The 19,374-nt window shown below is 38.9% G+C and overlaps 1 protein-coding gene across 1 annotated transcript in view; it reads right to left on the bottom strand.

The window, feature by feature from the left end:
* The window catches only part of UNC13C (unc-13 homolog C), a 4,920,764-nt gene that overhangs the window by 1,813,477 nt on the left and 3,087,913 nt on the right, over positions 1-19,374 (bottom strand). Inside the window, exon 14 of the mRNA XM_044078941.1 lies at positions 3,272-3,340. Coding sequence (XP_043934876.1) covers positions 3,272-3,340 — 69 coding nt within the window. The remainder of the gene's footprint in view (positions 1-3,271; positions 3,341-19,374) is intronic.

The raw sequence follows: 19,374 nt of genomic DNA, 5'->3' as shown, positions 1-19,374 counted from the left end.
TACAAAGCAAACAAAATAAGTATCATAAAAGACTACATGACATTGAAATGAATAATTAACTTTGCTATATACTGATACACTGATTCTGCTGGAGAGAAAAGACATGAAAGACCAATGCCTGAAAATGCCTTAGAAACAGTACAAAACAATGGAACTCAGACTCTTGCAAAGAAGTACTAAAAATGAATAAGAAAAATGTATACAGCAGACTCATGCAGAGTGTGATATTTATCTGAAGGCACTTTTAAGGCACTGTCATACAGAAATCCTTATAGACGTATGCTTATATCAGGTGAAGCCATTAGGTCAAAAAGTAATGATCTGAATTTAAAAGTAAGATGTACCAGACTTTTTTTCAAAATGCAGTATTCATTAAAATAAACTTCTAAATAGTCTAGGCGGTTTGGCTTGTGAGAAGCTAAGAAATATACAATTAATTTAGTTTAGGAGGCTTGACTTGTGAGAAGCTAAGAAATGTAAAAGCAATTCATAGTGTAAACCCAAAACATATGAACAACAATCAGTCACATAGACATTTCAAGGGCTGCATGCAGAACCATAGCAATGACGATCTGCATGACTGTGCAATTCATTTACAAACTCAGGAATTTTGACAGTGGAACCTCATATGTAAATATAACCTGATGCTCTATCAGGGATGCATTAATCAGGTAAAACATTGGTAGTTCTCAAGAACAGAACACAGCATACAACGAAATGAATAGAAAACCTAGGTTTTCTTTAGAAGCAATAAGATACTACAGAATAAGTGAATAGTATGGTCACTATTGTGACAAAAATATAAGATTTGCATTTGTGCTGATCTATAAGATCTCAATAAAGAGACTAAAAGAAATAATTACCCCTAGCTCACTGAAGAATAAGGAATTTTAATAATTTAAAATGTTATCCTCTTTTTCAGTGCTAAAGACAACCAGGGTTTAACGTTAAATGTGTAATAGGAAAAAATTGCAAGTGATAAGAACATATAGTTGTAGAGCTCCAAACTGCATAACTGCAATGTGCCATGAAGAGCTGTTGCATAACAGCTCCAAACTGCATAACTGCAATGTGCCATGAAGAGCTGCTGTATAAGAGCTCCAAACTGCATAACTGCAATGTGCCATGAAGAGCTGTTGCATAAGAGCTCCAAACTGCATAACTAGCTGAAGACTTGGAAGCATTGTTAACATAAAGAGTCATCTGTTATGTATGGGTTAAGTACAAGAGCAACACAGTGGGAGAAGTGTAAAGCTGCAAAACATGGAAGACATTAGTTGTGAAATAAGATCTTCAAGTGTGGAACATGTAGGTCATTTTGCAATATTCAATAAGCAGAAGTGTGCTGCAGAAAAAAAAAAAACAATAGTTTTATTAATACCATAGCTAGAAGAGAAACAAGCATTTTTTCAAAGGTTTCCTGCACCTAATGTCTTTGAGATAACTAAGTCTCAAAAAAGAAAAAAGAAAAACAAAGCTACTGTAAAAATGTTACTACGAGTAGGAAAAGTGCTAGTTGCCCAAGAAGTGAGTTACTGATTAACATTAAGTGCTATGACATGCAAAGAATAGTTTATTTGCAAACAGGTACGAGCACAAAAGAGATACGCTCACACAGAAAAGTAATGGTTAGCAATACTGCACAGCTGTCAAAAATTCCATTTTTATATACATATAAAAGTAGCTCTGGAGTAAGGAGACCCCATAGTCTTGCAAAGCATATGCAGAATACATTTCTATAGGGCACCTCCTGAATTGCAGGAAATATTACTTAATCTACAAAAATGTGCTGTGAAAGCAAAACACAGAGCAAATAGTGACCTACACAACTTCCCAACCTAATTTCAACAAACCCCTCTATTCTGCTTCACACATTTTTGTTTCCAGCAGTAACATCTCTCTCTTAACAATTCGCTGATACCGAAGTATAGACCTTTGCAAGCAAGAAGTTTGAAAAAATTACCAGTTTAAACTGATCAAACAGTTACAAACCAACTTAGAGTGTAAAAAGTCACAGACACTCCAAATTAGCCAACAGAATGTTATATATAAATACAAGTGATGATTTACCATTATTTAAAGGAATCAGAATAAAATGAATGATTTATAAGAATGCACACATCTCTACAACAAACAAAAAACAAGAATTTGCAACAAATTTCAAAGTCATCGTCACATAGATAACATAATAAATAGTTTTAAATGCATAATACTGGAACAGTAGTTTGTTGCTAAGATGCATATTATACCTCTCAACTGTCCCTGATTTCCGGGGATGTCCCTGATTTAGACTCCAAAAGCTCTGTCCCTCTTAATCCCTCCTAAAACTGGTGACTGTTGGAGGAAAGGTAGTGAATTATACTCAATAAATAATGGCGGTAAGTAAGAGATATAGATTTCTTTTATTTCACAAAATGTATAGTAATTAACATTCTTTTATTCTTTTGCCAATATTTCAAGTTAATAGTATTAATATTTTACAAATGTCCTTGATTTTTTCTGGGTTTGTCCCTGATTCTATTGATATATGTCACTGATTATTTGAGAGCTATGATGCATATTGTTTCTGAAACCATTAGGAGAGAAAGTCAGAGTGATTTGGTTATCTTGGCAATGAAGGATTTGTCTGGAGTAAACAAGTTTTATTTGCTTTGCTTTGAGAAGTAGTTTGTGGATCACAGGAAAGGAAGAAAAGGTGTAAATAAAGCTCCGAGTCCATCTGATAGAGAAGACAAAAGTATAACTATGCCACACCGTGCTCAGGCTAATCTGGAAACAAAGCGGTTTGGCCTTATTGGTGTGTTGTGCAGCAAGATGATGTACTTCTAGAATTTCACTCACTTTTGACAGTTTCTTGAAAGATTCATGGATTAAATTTTACTTATGAACCACTGTAATATTCCTGCTTAAGACATCTGTCAACTGATTCTGCAGAGATGTAACCTGAAGATGTCATTCTGTTACTGAGAATTATTTCATAAACATTTTCTCAGCAGTATTTTTTTCTATCTTAGTGTGCCACATGCTCCTCAACAGACCACCTTCCATATCACAATAACCATAACACACTGACATTTCATATCAATACCATCCTCCTCATCACCCCCACCGCTTCATTACTGCATCCCCTAAATGAGCTATGAAGTACACAAGTTCTTACTCTTAATTTCCTACATTGCTGTAATTTTATTAGTTAATGATTACTTTCACAAAATGCTAATAAAGAGGTCATTGACAGCATGACAATCATTACTCCGTATGTTGTACTTACTCTGTACTTGGAAAGGTCGATTCGCAGGGAATTGTGCAATTGATCAAGGAGCTTTACAAATCTTTCTCTCTGCAATGAAATGAATGGATTTGATTCAGTTCAGATGTTTACTATTTATGATAGTATCTGTAAAAACAGTACATTCAAAACTGTCATATCTTACTTCACTCTTCACTGTATGTCCTTTTTGCCACCAGACTGAACTTAGCTCATGTTTATCAGCCATGAACACATGCAGTCAGTTTTTACCATGAGGTACTACATTGTTGTAGAGTATACCAAGCCACGTATGTGCATCCGAATTGTGTAAATAACCAGTACAGTATGATAGCTATTAGCAATTCATGCATAAGTCCCAAACAAAATGCAAAGCTCCTAATAAAGTTCAAGAGATACACAGAGAACAGTTGAACCATGTATATTTCAAAATATTATTTACTGGATTTCAAATAAAATATGTCTAGTAGAAAAAAACAAATAGATTTTATTATACTTAGTCTTAATTAATGTAAAATAATACTTCAGAATGAGCAGTATACATAATAAACTCTAGTCATATAAAATAATTAATTAATAAAATGTGTTATAAAGTCATAACCTTCTGTTGCAAAATATACTGTTAATGCAAACATAATATAAAACAACTGTACTTTCAATATACATTGATGATAACTTATTTATGAATTTCTTTACAAAAATGCATATATAAATCTCAAATCAATTAAGTGGCTATCTATGACAATGAATAAATAATATGTCCATGTATGTTGCTTGACAAAATTGCAATAAACACCTTGCTTATCAGAAGTGTTTATTTCCCTGGAAGCTAATTCCACCTAATACGCAACTTCTCAGCGCTTCTGTGGATCACTAGTGATATCTGCATTGCTTACTGCACTTATTTCCTTGTTTCACTTGAAAGAAAGTTACTGTTTGTCGTTTTTGCATTTAGTTACTTGTAACACATTGCACTCAAGTTACCTGGCACTTGCTCACTAAAGCAATTATATAAGTCAGCACTAAAAATTAAAAGCACTACACCCTCACTCCCCACTGGCCCTTGTTTTCAATTAAGGATTTCCCAATATTATTCTAGCATGTCCAAAGGTCAGTTGTCAATCTCCTCTCCGGTCCAGCTGGTGAATCTGGGAATCTTGAGGCAATGTTATAACTGCCTCATGTACACAGACAACCCTCTCCTCCTCCCACATAACACAAATACTTGCGAGAGATGCAGCTATTTAGCCAAACTGGAGGCTGAGCTCTCTCAACTCAGGACTGGCAAGACCAGACAGGAGGAGAAGGCAACTACACACACCACAAAACCAGCCTCACATAATGCTACCACTCCACTGAATCAAACACATCAACACACAAAGACATACTCGGAGGCTCTGAGTAAAAATTTACCTAAACAGCAGAGGCCTCCAAAGCAGACACCCAAACAACTGCTACCTCAAGACACCCCACAAGCAACACATAAACCACAAAAGCAGTGTGCAAAGCAGTCACAGCCCTTAAGGCCAAATACAACACCAAACATACTTGTCATAGGTGACTCCATAGTCAGACACACTGACGTCCCACTCACTAGGCTGAACAAGGAGAGGGTCACAGTAAGCTGCCTATCGGGCGCTAGAATCCGCCACATAACACAAGCACTCGGGTCACTCCATGGCAAGTACAAATATGACACAGTCATCGTCCATGCTGGTGTGAACGACCTGAGACGTACCTCCCTGGACTACATGAAAAGAGACATAGAGGAGCTCTCTGATTATGTAGCCCAGGCAGGTATGACCCTAACCCTGAGCAGTATCCTTCCTTCACCAAGAATGATGCCACAATATAGAGACAAGATGATCAGCTTTAACAATTGGCTTAATGTCTGGTGTCATTCAAAGGGGATCCAGTGTCTGTCTGCCTGGGATGACATGCTTGACAAGCCACGCTGCTTCGCAAGGGACGGCTTGCACCTGTCACCCCTGGGATTCCGGATATTGGCTAAGGCTCTTGCCACCCCCATAGTGCCTTTTTTAGGCAAGGCTCAAATTCTAAACCTACCACCCTAGAAGACAAAAATGGGAAGAAACTGAGGGTAATTCTGCTCAATGCCAGAAGTCTAAATCTCAAAATGCATGCACTCGAGGCCCTTCTCAGTATGGAGAACATCGATGTCTGTGCTGTAACTGAAACCTGGTTCAAGGCTCCTGAGAGCACCCCGGCACTATTAGGTTTTACCTCATATCATGCGTTCCGGCCCCAAAACCCGGACCACACCACAAAAGGAGGGGGTGTATCCATATTCATAAAGGATACTCACACCTCCAGGTTGGTGGCAACGCACTAAGCTTCGGAAACCATCCAGGTGCAACTAACCATAGGCAAAACTGCTCTACAAATTGTAGCATGCTACAGGCCACCCTCTCAAACTCAGGAACCCCACACAGCCTTCCTGAAGACACTGGAGGGTATAAATGTATCTCCAAACACCATCATATTGGGTGACTTCAACTACCCGAATATAGACTGGGAACATTACTCAAGCCCTAACTTTCTAGCCCAACAGTTCCTGGAGTTCATAAATTCAAATGCCATGGAACAGCTAGTCACTGTTCCCACGAGAGGAGAAAATATACTAGATCTCATTGTCACAAACATGGGGACAAAATGCTCCCCACCGGAAGTATATCCCTCATTGGTGAGATCTGATCATAAACTAATCTCACTGGAAATCCACATCCCGCCCCCACCCCAAGCAAAAAGACCATAGTGAAGAACTTCTCTAAAGCAAACTTCACACTACTCAAGACTGGTGTGGTATCCTTCAAGGCCCCTGAGCCAGAGGAAACCACAACCCAAGCTGGAAGCCCTTACAAATGCTTTCTATGAACACCTCCAGGACTGCATGGATCAGGCAATCCCAAATAAAACCAAGACTCTTTCCACAAAGGGCAAACGTCCAGTCTGGTGGACCCCAGCCATTAACAAACTTTACAATAAGAGGAGAAAGCTATTACATGATAGAACAAAATCCATAAAAGGGAAGTCACCCTGATCATTATTAGTAAAAAATACGAGCACTCATAAAATCAACTAAGGCCAATTTTGAGAGAAAAATTGCCATGGATTCAAAGGACAATCATAAGGCCTTTTTCAGCTATGTTAGGAACCTGGGTGGAAACTCCCAGATATGCTCAGAATTAGTCCAAAATGATACAAAAATCACTGAACCCACAGACATTGCCAACATACTGGCAGACAGGTTCAGTGCAAACTTCACCCCCCCCTCCCCCCCTAAAGGAGAGATAACTATCCCAGCCGAGTGTAGCCTCCCGGACATCTCAAATGCGCAGGTGAAAGCTGCTCTCTCTAAAGCTAAAAACACAGCATCAATGGGACCGGATGGTGTCCCCGGCTGTGTGCTACACGAGCTAAATGAGGAATTAAACCCGCACATAAGGCAGCTGTTTAATCTCAGCCTTACCACAGGATACGTGCCCAAGGAGTGGCGACGGCAACTGTGGTCCCACTCCACAAAGGCGGTGCCTCTACGGACCCTGGTAATTACCGCCCATAAGCTTAACAAGTCTAGTCTGCAAAGCTATGGAGAGGATCATAATGGAGCTCATAAACAAAGATATAGGGGACTTGCAGACATTGGACCCGACCCAGTTTGGCTTTGTCAAGGGAAGATCATGCCTTTTGAACTTGGTTGACTTCTTGAAACAGTCACCAAGGCCATTGATGAGGAAAGGCAGTCCATACAGCCTACCTTGACCTTGCAAAGGCTTCGACACAATACCCCACTCGGGTATTGTAGAAAAACTTACCAGCTTAAATGTAAACCCATATGTCACAAGATGGGTTGCAAACTGGCTTAAGGACAGAACCCACAGGGTTAGAGTTGCTGGCGCTGTGTCAGACTCCAAGCCGGTGACAAGTGGTGTCCCACAGGGCTCGGTCCTTGGCCTCCTATTGTTTGGCATCTACTTCTCAGAAGTACAGGCCAACATGGGAGGACTTTGGCTGACAAAGTTTGCAGACGACTGCAAACTGGGCGCCATAGTGGAAAGTGCATCGGACACGGATATCCTTCAGAAGGGACTCACGGAAACAGATAGCTGGTGCCAGAGCCATGGCCTGAAGTTAAACGCCAAAAAATGTATAGTCATACCCTTCGGGAAAAACAAGGTAACCCCAAGCTACCATATAGGTGGCAATCCACTAAGCACAGAAGAGGTTATCAGGGACCTGGGGACCCAGGTTGACAGTGGCCTTTCTTTGACACTCACATTGCTAAAGTGGTTAGAAAGACCTTCTACATTGCCCACCTGATCATGAAGGGATTCACATCCAGATCTAGTGAGGTCATTGTTCCCCTGTACTCTTCACTTATCAGACCAATGATCGAGTACAATGCCCCATTCGGGATGTATCTCACCCGACATCTGCAGCAATTGGAGAGACCCCAAAAGTTCCTCACCAAAAGGATAAAGGGACTCCAAAATCTGTCATATGCTGCCAGATTGAAGAAACTCCAGCTCTATTCAGTCGCATACCATCTGCTCAGAGGTGACATGTGCCTGACATACAAGGCCATGTCCAACCCGGAATTAATGGACATGCTCCACCTCAAAAATCCAAATCCACCAAAACCACTAGAGCAAGCGACTTAAACCTTAGCACGGATATAAATAGGACGTGCTGGAGGGATAGATTTATCACTCAGAGACTCCCTATGCTGTGGAATAAAATCCCGGTCCATGTGAGGCAGAGCACCTCGCTGACTCTGTTCAAGAGAAATCTAGACCTGTGGATGGGAGATCGTAGGTTTACCCCAGGAATCATCTCTGTGTCACTGCTGGACAGAGGCACAACAAACTAATGGGCACAGTATTTTTTCATATAAGGGGTGGCGTAAGCCACAATAATTTGGGCTAGGCTTATAAATGCCTTAGGGCAGATAGCCTAGTATAAACCTATGAACCTATGAACCTAAGTAGGTCTTTCCTTATTAATAATTTTATACTTTAGAAACTTCTACATTGTTACATTCAAGATTGTTTTTTTTTATGAGTGCTTAATATATATTACTTCCTCCAGTGGCAGTCTTATATACTTAATTTCTGTTTTGAATAGGATGAGTAACAATATAGTCAGCATACCTTTATTCAAGGTACGCACATTCCTATCTCTCCATATTCCTCTTTTCACTCATTTTGCAATAGTGAAAAATTGTAATATACTATCTATGTACCCTTCAAAAAGTTTGACATAGTTTCTATGGCATCTTTGGGAATAAGAACAAGTAAAACTGCATATTTGTTATGTGACATAAATCCACTTCTAATGAAAAAGACAGATGTGATAAGACAATGTGCGATATCAAAACAGATTAGGATCTATTGTATACTATTGCAAATAATAAACTAAAGATACCAGCACAGGCAAAAAAAAAAGAATATGTATATATCTATACAAAAACACATTGTACAGCCATATTTCTGAATATGAAGGGCATTATTATTGATCACGTTGACCTTAGCCAGAAGGGTGGACTGACAGAAGACCAAGAGATCCTGGACCACGTGGTCTCTAATGGCATGGAAGTCAAGGCACAGGGCAACCCTTAAGGGTTTATAAGAAACCGAATAAATGGCTAGTGTGTCATGCCTTTCCTGGGAGGTTAAGGGTTTAGACCCGTAATCTTCTTAGTTAGAAAAGTCCAGGGTCTTTCTAGTTTCTTGATATGCACAGTCAGGTCTATCCTGCAGGTGACATTATACACCATGACTGGCTTAAAGTTGAAAATAAGGGAAAGTACGGGAACCGTGACTTTTTTCAAATCAGGGTGATATTCCCTTAGCAAGAAATTCCTGATTACTGGCACCACATTATGGTCAAGAAAGAGAGAGAGAGACAGAGAGGAAGAGCGTTATCAAACCAAGTTCCAAGATCTCTAAAACCGTTTCATTTTAAAGTGAAAACATGAAAAAAACTTGAATAGAATTTAGTAAGGAATATTTTACAAGACTAAAATTAATACTGAAAACAGCTCTGACATCTAGGAATAAAGTCAAGGCTATAGACCAGTTTTGCACTTCCTGTCCTAAGTGACAGTTTTGGGGTGACTGACTGGCACCAAAACGTATTGGATTAGCTGGACAGGAAAACAAGAAAAATACTTCTTGCTTATCAAATGATATATAAAAATAAATGTATACCAAGGTTATATATTCCCCATTCTGATCTTTAATAATACCTTGACTTAGGAAAAGGTCCATTCCCAACATAGTATTAGAAACCCAATGTTATTAATGTTTTCTTTGTCATTATAAAAAAAATATTTACAGGAAACCTGTTGAGTATCACTCCTTGCCTTTTAAATAATGGAAAGTTTGTTGACTCTATTTTAAAATGTAAGGGGGCAAATAACCATGGGGGGAGTTACAGAGTAGCATGAGGTTAAGTAGACATAGAGAGCACATAATCATGGAAAGAGAGGTAACAGTGGTAGAAGGCTAAATAAAAGATTGGATTACAGATTAAAGACTGCCTTCCCTACCATGGATCCAGGACATAGTATAGGCTAGGAGAAATGGTTGTGGGGTGATAGAAGAAGACCAGCTCTGGTTGAGGTTTTGTAGAACCTAGAACAGAAGCTGCTGTCTATAAAGGGAAAATAAGTAGGACCTCTACAATACTGCATGATAATTATAAGAAACAATCAGAAAATGTTAGAAGAGATTGAGAAGATAGAATGGAAAGGCACTAGAGAAAACAACTGTGGAAGGATATTTGTATAGGTCCAAAGTATACCAAAAGGCTAGAATGTTTAGTATTTTTGAAAGGAAGTGTTTTGCAGAGGCATTCTTATGCCCTAAGCAGATTTCAGCAAAAATGTCGTCAGGTAAACAGAAACTGCTGCATGTGTGATGGAAAAGAGAGAGGCAATTGAATACATATATTCTAAGAATGTAATGAGTTAGCAGATTTTAAAAATTCTCTACACAATACTTTGTCAGAAATGTTTGGGAATGAAATGATTGCAATTAAGGAAACATTCCTTTAGAGCTGGGATATAGCCTCTGAAATGTCTAAACACAGTAACACCGTGCTCCGTTTAGTGCTATTGACTGCAGAAAAACAATTACCATCAAATGGAAATCGAAAAGTAAATTAACTATAACTGAAGCATTGACTATTGTAAAGGAGATAAAATAATTGAAGAATGGATCTTTAGAAATGTGAAATAAACTGCATGGAAATAAACAAATTTGTAGGAACTATACATTCAGAAAAAATTTCAGGAGGAGGAGTGAAATTTAAGGAAAGACAGGATTTGAGCAATTTATGTAATGCTGTAGTGAAAGGTAACTGACGTAAACAAACCATAACCATGAAAATAAGGAAAATGAGTACATGTTTTATTTTCTGTTACTGTGATGTTATTTTTATCCTTTCAAATTGGAATTTGGGACTGTACTAAGTTATAAAGTGGGAATCAGGGCCGGCCTTAGCTGATATGGCGCCCTAGGCGAAGTAGTGCTCTGGCGCCCCTTAAGCTCCTCCTATGCCATACTCATGAAACTCCCCTACGAGCCACGCCCACAGGTAGGTCAGTCCCCAAAAAAGCCACTCCAGTCATTCCCTCTCCAAGAAAGCCAGTCCATTCATTTCCTTTAATTATTAAAATCATAGAAAAAAGGATACCTTGTAATGTAGTTTAAACTGCAAGTGAAGGTGGAAATTTCCTTTAATAAACCTGCTTTCCCTGTTGCTCCTTCACACATACTTTACTGTAAAAGTCATGTCTTCAGAAAATAGAAGCCCGTGTGCCTTGGTTCAAAGGGTTGCTATCTAGACTGTTTAATTTACTCTGGGGTAGGTAAGCAAGCCTTACAGCTCAGTGAAAGTAGAATAGCAACCTCTCTCCTCCCTGTTTATAGAAGCTTAAGTTAGAATAGCACAAACACAGATAGCCATTTGCTAAACAATACAATCTCGAAATGAAAACAGGCTTAGCATGAACAGAAAAATTCTCTGCCACTGAAACTGCATGAAAACCCATATCTATAGAAAATGCATCTGGTCAATGGAGGATTAAATTTACATTTGGGCCATTTTCAAAACGGACTCCTTGCACGCATTTTTATGGCCATGCATACATGTATTTGTTTTTTGATTCAGCTTCCTGACTGCACTAAATTATATTCCTTATGTAATACAGCACCACTTGTTAAAATGTGTTTTAAATGTGTAGATTTAAGCATTCTTTTAATAAGCAAAGAAACAAAATGTATAAACCAATAATGACAAAACTACCCATTTCAGAAAATTTCAACCATAAAAGGCCAGTCAGACTTCTGTCATTACAATCCGCCAATATCACGGAATACAACAATCTCTGCAGTAGAGAAATCTGAACATTTCCACATTAAAGAAATCTGTAACTAATGAAGAGCTGCATTACCACACACTGCTGTTGTAAAACGCTGCTGCCTTCACTAATCAGTCGATGCCTCTTTTTTAAAAGCACAGTATTAGTCATTTTTAATTTAATTGCATTTTTTAAACTGTTTGGTCTAACATTGTTACATACTCAAGTGTGCTTGCTTGCACTGCATTTGAATTGTTTTGACTGCTGTTTTAGCTACTTTTCTGTATATATATATATATATATATATATATATATATATATATATCTGTATATATGTTTAATAGTACATACAGAATGTAAATTCCTGTGTTGGAGGGAAGCCTTCAAGCTTATCAGTGGGAGTGGAAAGCACTAGGTAACCTATCTACCACATAAGGAGTGGTTCTGGCCCAGAAATTGTAGTTATTGGCCGTTTGGGCAGTTTTTCCATCTCTCTCAACTTTCTGATTTAAAAGACCACATTGGCACTTATTTCCCCCCTTTCCTGTAACTAGTTTAGTCCAGATACAGATTCTTAGTTTTACACTTGAATTTGCTTATTTGTGATCAGCACTTGTTCAGAACTTGTTGTAAGCACTAAATAACCTACTAATTACTACAGCACTCAATCTTCCTCATTACCTAGAGGAAAACAGTTTTCGTACTTACTTTCCTCACTTGCTTAGAGAAAAACAGCTCTTGTACTCACTTTCCTCACTTATCTAGAGGAAAATAGTTTTTTATTCAGGCATATTCAAGGGTCAGCTCCCAGTGTTCTCTCCTGTCTATCTGATGAATCTGGGCATCTTGGGGCAATGTAGAAATTGCCTTATGTACACAGACAACCCTCTCCTCCTACCACCCAACACTACAATCTGTGAGAGATGCACATATCTAGCCAAACTGGAGGTAAAGTTCTCTCCAATCAAGACTGAACTTGACAGTCAAGAGGAGAAGGTAAACACTTGCACCACACCACACTCATCACATAGTCTCACTAAATCTGCACCACCAAAATCCAGACATAGAAACACAAAAACATTCGCGGAGGCTCTCAATAATAATCTGCTCAAGCAACAGAGACCTCCAAAGCAGAAATGCATGCAACTGTAAAAGAGATGAGATGCATGAAACTCCTCCGTCCCTCGAGAACACCAAAATAAAACTCCAAGTCGCCAAAATGTAAAACGTCGGTAGTAGCATCAGATGAGTAAAGTACCCAGGGGTTATTGATGGTTTATTTTCACTTTTATTTTTATTTTGATTTATTGCACTCATTGCATGATGTGACATTAAAATTCCATCATTTACATTCATTAAATTTAGCAACATGCTGGCTCACCAAATAAGTAACATCTACTACTACTATTTTTATATGTATTTAATCAATCGGGTTCTTTTTCTGATTAATATAATGTTTTTGAGGAGTTTTTATATCTATTCAATGATATTTTGTATATTCTTCTATAGATAAGATGTGCGGGTATTTAAAGGGTAGTGATTGAGTGACATTGTTTCCACTTTTATTTCTCTTAGGAGTTTTTTGAAGAAGTTGGTGTATTGTAACCGACGAAAAGCTTGGGAGAAGCTTAAACCTAATAAATTTTGTTCGTTTTACATTTTGCCGACTTGGAGTTTTATTTTGGTGTTCTCGAGGGATGGAGGTGTTTCGTGCATCTCATCTCTTTTACAGTGTGTCTACATTTCCTTGGTTTGTAGAAATGCAAGCAACCTCCACCCACCAACACAACCCAAATGACACATAGCCCGCAGACTCAGTGTGTCACTCAACCACCGCCAATAAGGCATGAGTGCATGGATCGTGCTATCCCAAACAGAACCAAGATGCTATCCTCCAAAAAAAGGAAGCCAATCTGGTGGTCCCCTGCCATAAACAAACTGTACAACAGAAGGAAGAAACTGTTGCAAAAGAGTAAAATCCCACGAGTGGAGGAGCACCCTGGTCAGCCACAGTAAGAAGCTGCGATCCCTGAAAAAATCCTACAAAGCTAGTTATGAAAACAAAATTGCCACTGATTCTAAAGACAACCACAAAGCATTCTGTAGCTATATCAAGAATCTCAATGGCAACACTCAGATCTGCTCTGAGTTACAGCACAATGGCACTAAATATACAGACCCAAATGATATTGCCAACATCCTGGCAGATAGGGTCAGAGCTAACTTTACCCCTCTCACCCCCTAAAGAGCCCATCTCTATACTGGTAGAATGCAAAGTTCCTGTAATCACGGCTACACAAGTGAAAACCGCACTCTCTAAATCCAAGAACACAGCATCCATGGGACCAGACAACATCCCAGGCTGCGTTCTACATGAACTACAGAATGAACTGGCGCCCCACCTAAGTACCATGTTCAATCATAGCCTCTCTTCAGGCTTTGTGCCTGCTGAATGGTGCACAGCAACGGTTATCCCACTCCACAAGGGGAGAGCCATCATGGACCCCGGGAACTATGCCCCATTAGCCTGATGAGCCTGGTCTGCAAGTCCATGGAACGTATCATCATGGAACTTATAAACAAAGACATTGGTAATCTCCAAACTCTGGACCCCACACAGTTCGGGTTTGTAAAAGGCAGATCATGTCTCCTAAACCTGATAAACTTCTTTGAAGCAGTCACCAAAGCCGTAGACTAGGGTAAGGTGGCTCACACAGCCCATCTAGATCTTGTCAAGGCTTTCAACACCATCCCCCACTCTGGAATTATAGATAAACTCACTAAACTAGGTATAAATCCCTATGTCACAAGATGGGTTGCCAACTGGCTCACTGATAGAACCCACACTGTGAAAGTAGCAGACTCCATATCTGACTTCAGACCAGTGACATGTGGAGTACCACAGGGTTCAGTCCTGGGTCCTCCCCTGTTTGGTATCTACTTCTCTGAAGTACAGGCTAACACAGAAGGTCTTTGGCTAATGAAGTTCACAGATGACTGCAAGCTAGGAGCCATAATCAAAACTCCTAACGATGTGGACATCCTACAAAAGGGCCTCACTGAGACAGATGCCTGGTGTCAAAGCCATGGTCTCAATCTCAATGCCAAAAAGTGCATTGTCATCCCCTTTGGTAAAAACTCTGTACCCATGAACTACAACATAGGCAGTAGTGTGATAAGAGACCTTGGAACACAGGTGGACAGTAGTCTCTCCTTTGAGAATCACATCGCCACAGTAGTCAGGAAATCCTTCTACGTGGCACACCTCATCACAAAATGATTCTCATCCAGAAAAAAAGAGGTCATTGTTCCCCTCTACTCATCACTCATTAGACCCATTATAGAGTACAACGCCCCTTTTGGTATGTGCCTCACAAGATATCTACAATAACTGGAAAGGCCGCAGAAATACCTCACAAAGAGGATTACCGGCCTCAAACAGATGCTCTACGCAGACCATCTCAAAAAACTCCAGCTTTACTCTGTTGCATATCGCCTACTCAGAGGTGATCTCTGCCTAACATACAAAGCTATGTCAGACCCAGAGCTGTTGGATATGCTCCACTTAAGGAATTCCCAATCCCTCCAAGCTACACGCTCTAGGGACCTAAACCTTGTCACCACAATAAACAGAACATGCCAGAGGGATAGATTCCTGTCCCAGAGACTTCCCATACTCTGGAATACGCTACCTATCTATATCAAACAAAGCTCCTCATTAGCATTCTTCAAGAAAAATCTTGATGATTGGATGGGAAATAGGAAATTCACACCGGGGATCACCTCTGTGGCTCTGCTCGACAGTGGCACAGGAAAATAATTTTCTTGGGTGGCAAAAACCAGGGTACCTTTTTGGCTGGGCTAGTATAGGCCCCAGGGCCAATAGCCTAGTACCTACCTATGAACCTATGTTATTACTGCTAAGAGGGAGACCCTAATCCTGAACAAAACATCAGTAGTGCCAAACAGCTGCCATCCTGAGAGCAGCAAAAGGTAACAGTTTTACCAATTGCTAGCTCTTTTTTAAAAGCACAGTATTATTCTATTATAAAAGTAGCAGAGCAATACTTCTTAGTATAACCTAAGTGATACTCAAGGTATGGGGTTTTGAACATACAAGTCTTTTTCCTGTGTTTTGATATCTGCTGCCTCTATTCAGGTTCTGATCAGTGTGTTTTAGCTAGAGATAGCGATCTTAAGAACCCTGCAGGTACTGGACTGCTCAATGTAATATTTGGTACTTTGTACTAAGAGAAAAATTAAGAAACAAGGTAAATAGTGCAAAAGAAAAGAAGGTTGCAATCTAGCCAAACAAAGACAGAGATATCTAGCACTATGATACTAAGTAGTTTAAAAAGTCATCCAGTTGAATGGACATAGCAGTTGATGTAAGAATGGTATGCAACAAACCTAACAATTCTCTGTGCCGTTCAACAGAATACAGGTTAGCCAGTACTGGCTACCTCTCCATATACAGATGCTATGAAATTAGAACTAATAACATTAAGCATTTAACAACTGTATTGGACCATTGCTTCTATAGTACATTAAAAGCAGTATGCAAAGTAATGCTATGAATCAGTATACGTTCAACACAACTGCGCATTTAACAACTGAATTAAGCATTTGCTTCAAAAGCACATTAAAAACAGTATACAAAGTTATGCTATAAATCAGTGTGTGTTCAACACAGAGTTTTAAAAGCAATATATTTAGTAATGCTAAACATCAATGCAATAAATACACACATAAATAAAAACTGCGCCCTTTAAGAGGCTGGCCTTTACGGCGCCCTAGGCGGTCGCCTAGTTCACCTATGCCTAAGGCCGGCCATGGTGGGAATGTCAACAGAAGGCCTCTGATAATGAATTTCTTTTATGAGGTTTTCTGTTTAACTACATTGCTCTCCAGCCTTCAAGTACTCTGGAAACAGATCCATATAAAAAGTTAATTAAACAGGTCTATATTAACTTATCAAAAAACATCTTCATTGAACACCTCTTCGTCGACCAATAAACAGTGAACTCCCAAATCTTCGAATGGCTACTTCAGCTAACTTTTTCCCAGGGGGGGAAAAACATTTGGCCATCACCGGAAATTTGTCCTTTTTCCCAGTGTAGTGTGATCTCAGAGTTGGTATATTTAGTAGGGGGGGGGGACCAGCCCCTCACATCGGGTTTGGAGGCTTTTAAAGTTCATTTGGTTTTTGGTTGGTCAAGTGATTTTTTTCCCCTGGGAAAAAATTTGCTGACGTGGCCGTTTGGAGTTTTGGGAGTTTACTGTTTATTTGTGGACAAAGAGGCGTTTGATGAAGACATTTTTCAATAAGGTAATATAGACCCAATAAAACAGTTATATTTATTTTAAACTGTAAAACAAAGTTTTAGGCATTCAGCAATTCAAGAAAGAGCCTTAATTTAGAAAAATCTCTCAGGAGCCAAGCCAAAAATCATTGAGGTATCTTAGGTAAATTTCCAGGTAACGGCGAAAGATGTTAGACTCAATACCATAAATAGTATGCCTTCAAATAAGATAAAAAAGGTCAGCATATATTGGGATAAAATGTCCCTGCATAACTCTACCTATACCTTTAAGTAACAGACTATCGCAAAAATATATATTTATATATTGTATTTCTGATTTTATTTTGGTATCTACTGTTACCTGTATACTTAAGTATTCTATTGTAATTGTAATTTTTCTCTGGATAATTGTGTTACAGAGTATTCCCTTGTATTCTGTGTGGAGCTTTTCTCCCTGGGCCTCCACTGAACATGGGCTCTTGCTCAGTTGAGCATACCAAGTCAAAAGATATCAAATAAATAATAAAATATATTTTCTTTTTGCAAAGTACATTTACCTAAATTCACAGTTGGGGTGGGTTAGAGATCTGACTTAGGTAGCCATTTAGAATAGCTTCTCTGCCAGAATGGTAACCGATGGTGTGTGAATATGTCTTTCATCCACTGTTGAAATGAGCCTCACATATCAGCTTTAGAAATTCCCATAGCTAAAAATGGAATTCAAGCACATCTGTATAAAATGTAACAGTGCTTCGGGGTCAGACTGCAATCTTGATTCTAAGCAATGGCTGGAGGTATATATAAATATTAGTTTATTTTGGGCAACAAATAAAAGTACTGAAATTTGAGATGTCTTACTATTAAATCACATTTGAAACCCTCTAAAATCATGGCCACAGCACTGGCATTATCTAGAAATTCATCTCTCTCATTTATGTTGACTGGCTCAAAAGACTCCACTATATAAAAGGAGGCATTCTGCAAATGATGATATGCCTCATTAGTACATGCAGAGCTGCAGAATATATGTAACCATCTGTGTGCATCCTATACAAATAATTAGAAAAAATGTACCCTGACAGAGTAGTGTGCAGTTCATATATAATCTGCAAATGGGGTGCAGATTTAGGGAGAAGGGCACAGTCCTCTTTATGAAACTAGAGTTCTCCACCATGAGTAAGTCGATGAATTATGCACAACATTTTAATTGTGCACTTCTGTTATACAGTGACATTAGTTTAGAAAAGAATCATATTACTTTTTCAAAGAGGCACACCTTTATAAAGTGAATTTCATTCTGTTTCTGTCTGTGTAAACTAGTACAAATCATCAAAGACAGCGTATTGCAGTATTGCAGATGAGTAGTGTCACATTTTCAAGTATACCTGGATGTGTAGTGCAACTTTTTCACTGCAGATTTATAGTGTAGTCAGAGCTGTGGGCTGTCTCATCTAGCACCCGTTGTCATTCCTGAGCTGGCACCCCTCAGCTATAAGATAGGGAGCAAAAAAATATATACAATCTGCCTGGTTCTCCTAAAACTCTGAAGCCAACCAAGTCCTATTTCTGCAACCTGCACCACAGTTCAACAAAGAAGAAAAAAAACAGATGCATGCTTCAGATGAAAAGCAAAAAAAAAAGCTATTTCCTTTTTTTAAACTATGGCAAACTGTTTGCAGGTATGCACAAAAGAGATATACATATCAGCCCAGTAATACCCTAGCTATGTTACTTAGTGTACTTTATACCATTACATAAAGCAGCAAAAAGTGATGGTAGGTACAGTATCTGAATGCATACATTGGGCATTTTATGAAAGAAAAAATCAGTTAGGATTTAAAAACTGTATTCATTATCCTGCTGCAATGTCAGGACCTATAGGAAATATAATTTTTAATTCTGGAAGAAGCCAAAAAAGTGTACCCTGTGATACTGGTAGGGTAGGTGTGACAAGGAAATGGGATGGAAAATAAGGGCATTAGAGCCTGGGTACTATGCAGGATAAAGACACAGAAATAGCTGATATGTAATAAAAGAGTTTCATTCAGGCAGAACACAGTATTTGTAGGTTATCATGCATTGTGATACAGTGAAGGGGTCCCTAACTGTCAGGCAGGTTAACTGCCTTACACTAAAATGTAGGTGGGACTCATTAGGGAGGAGACAGCTAGAGACAAACACTAGGGATATAAAATGGGAAAAAGTAGAAGCACCTGAAAAAGGTAAAGGAGGCTTAATGTACATATGCATGCTGGAAAGAAGAGGAAAGGCTTTGATGCAGGCAAAATAAAGAAATAGAAGGCAAAGAAAGGTATTTCAAAAGGATATAGAATATAGCGTGACATTTGTGACATGATAAGAAAGATAATAACACCTATTTGCTAACAATGTAGGCCTACTGAACACATTCACTTTCC

This window comes from Protopterus annectens, chromosome 7.part1, assembly GCF_019279795.1.
Source record: "Protopterus annectens isolate FY-2018-M chromosome 7.part1, PAN1.0, whole genome shotgun sequence".
In the NCBI taxonomy this organism is placed as follows: Eukaryota; Metazoa; Chordata; order Ceratodontiformes; family Protopteridae; genus Protopterus; species Protopterus annectens.
The sequence above is the reverse complement of the archived record's forward strand: the minus strand, read 5'-3'. Positions and strand labels throughout refer to the sequence as shown.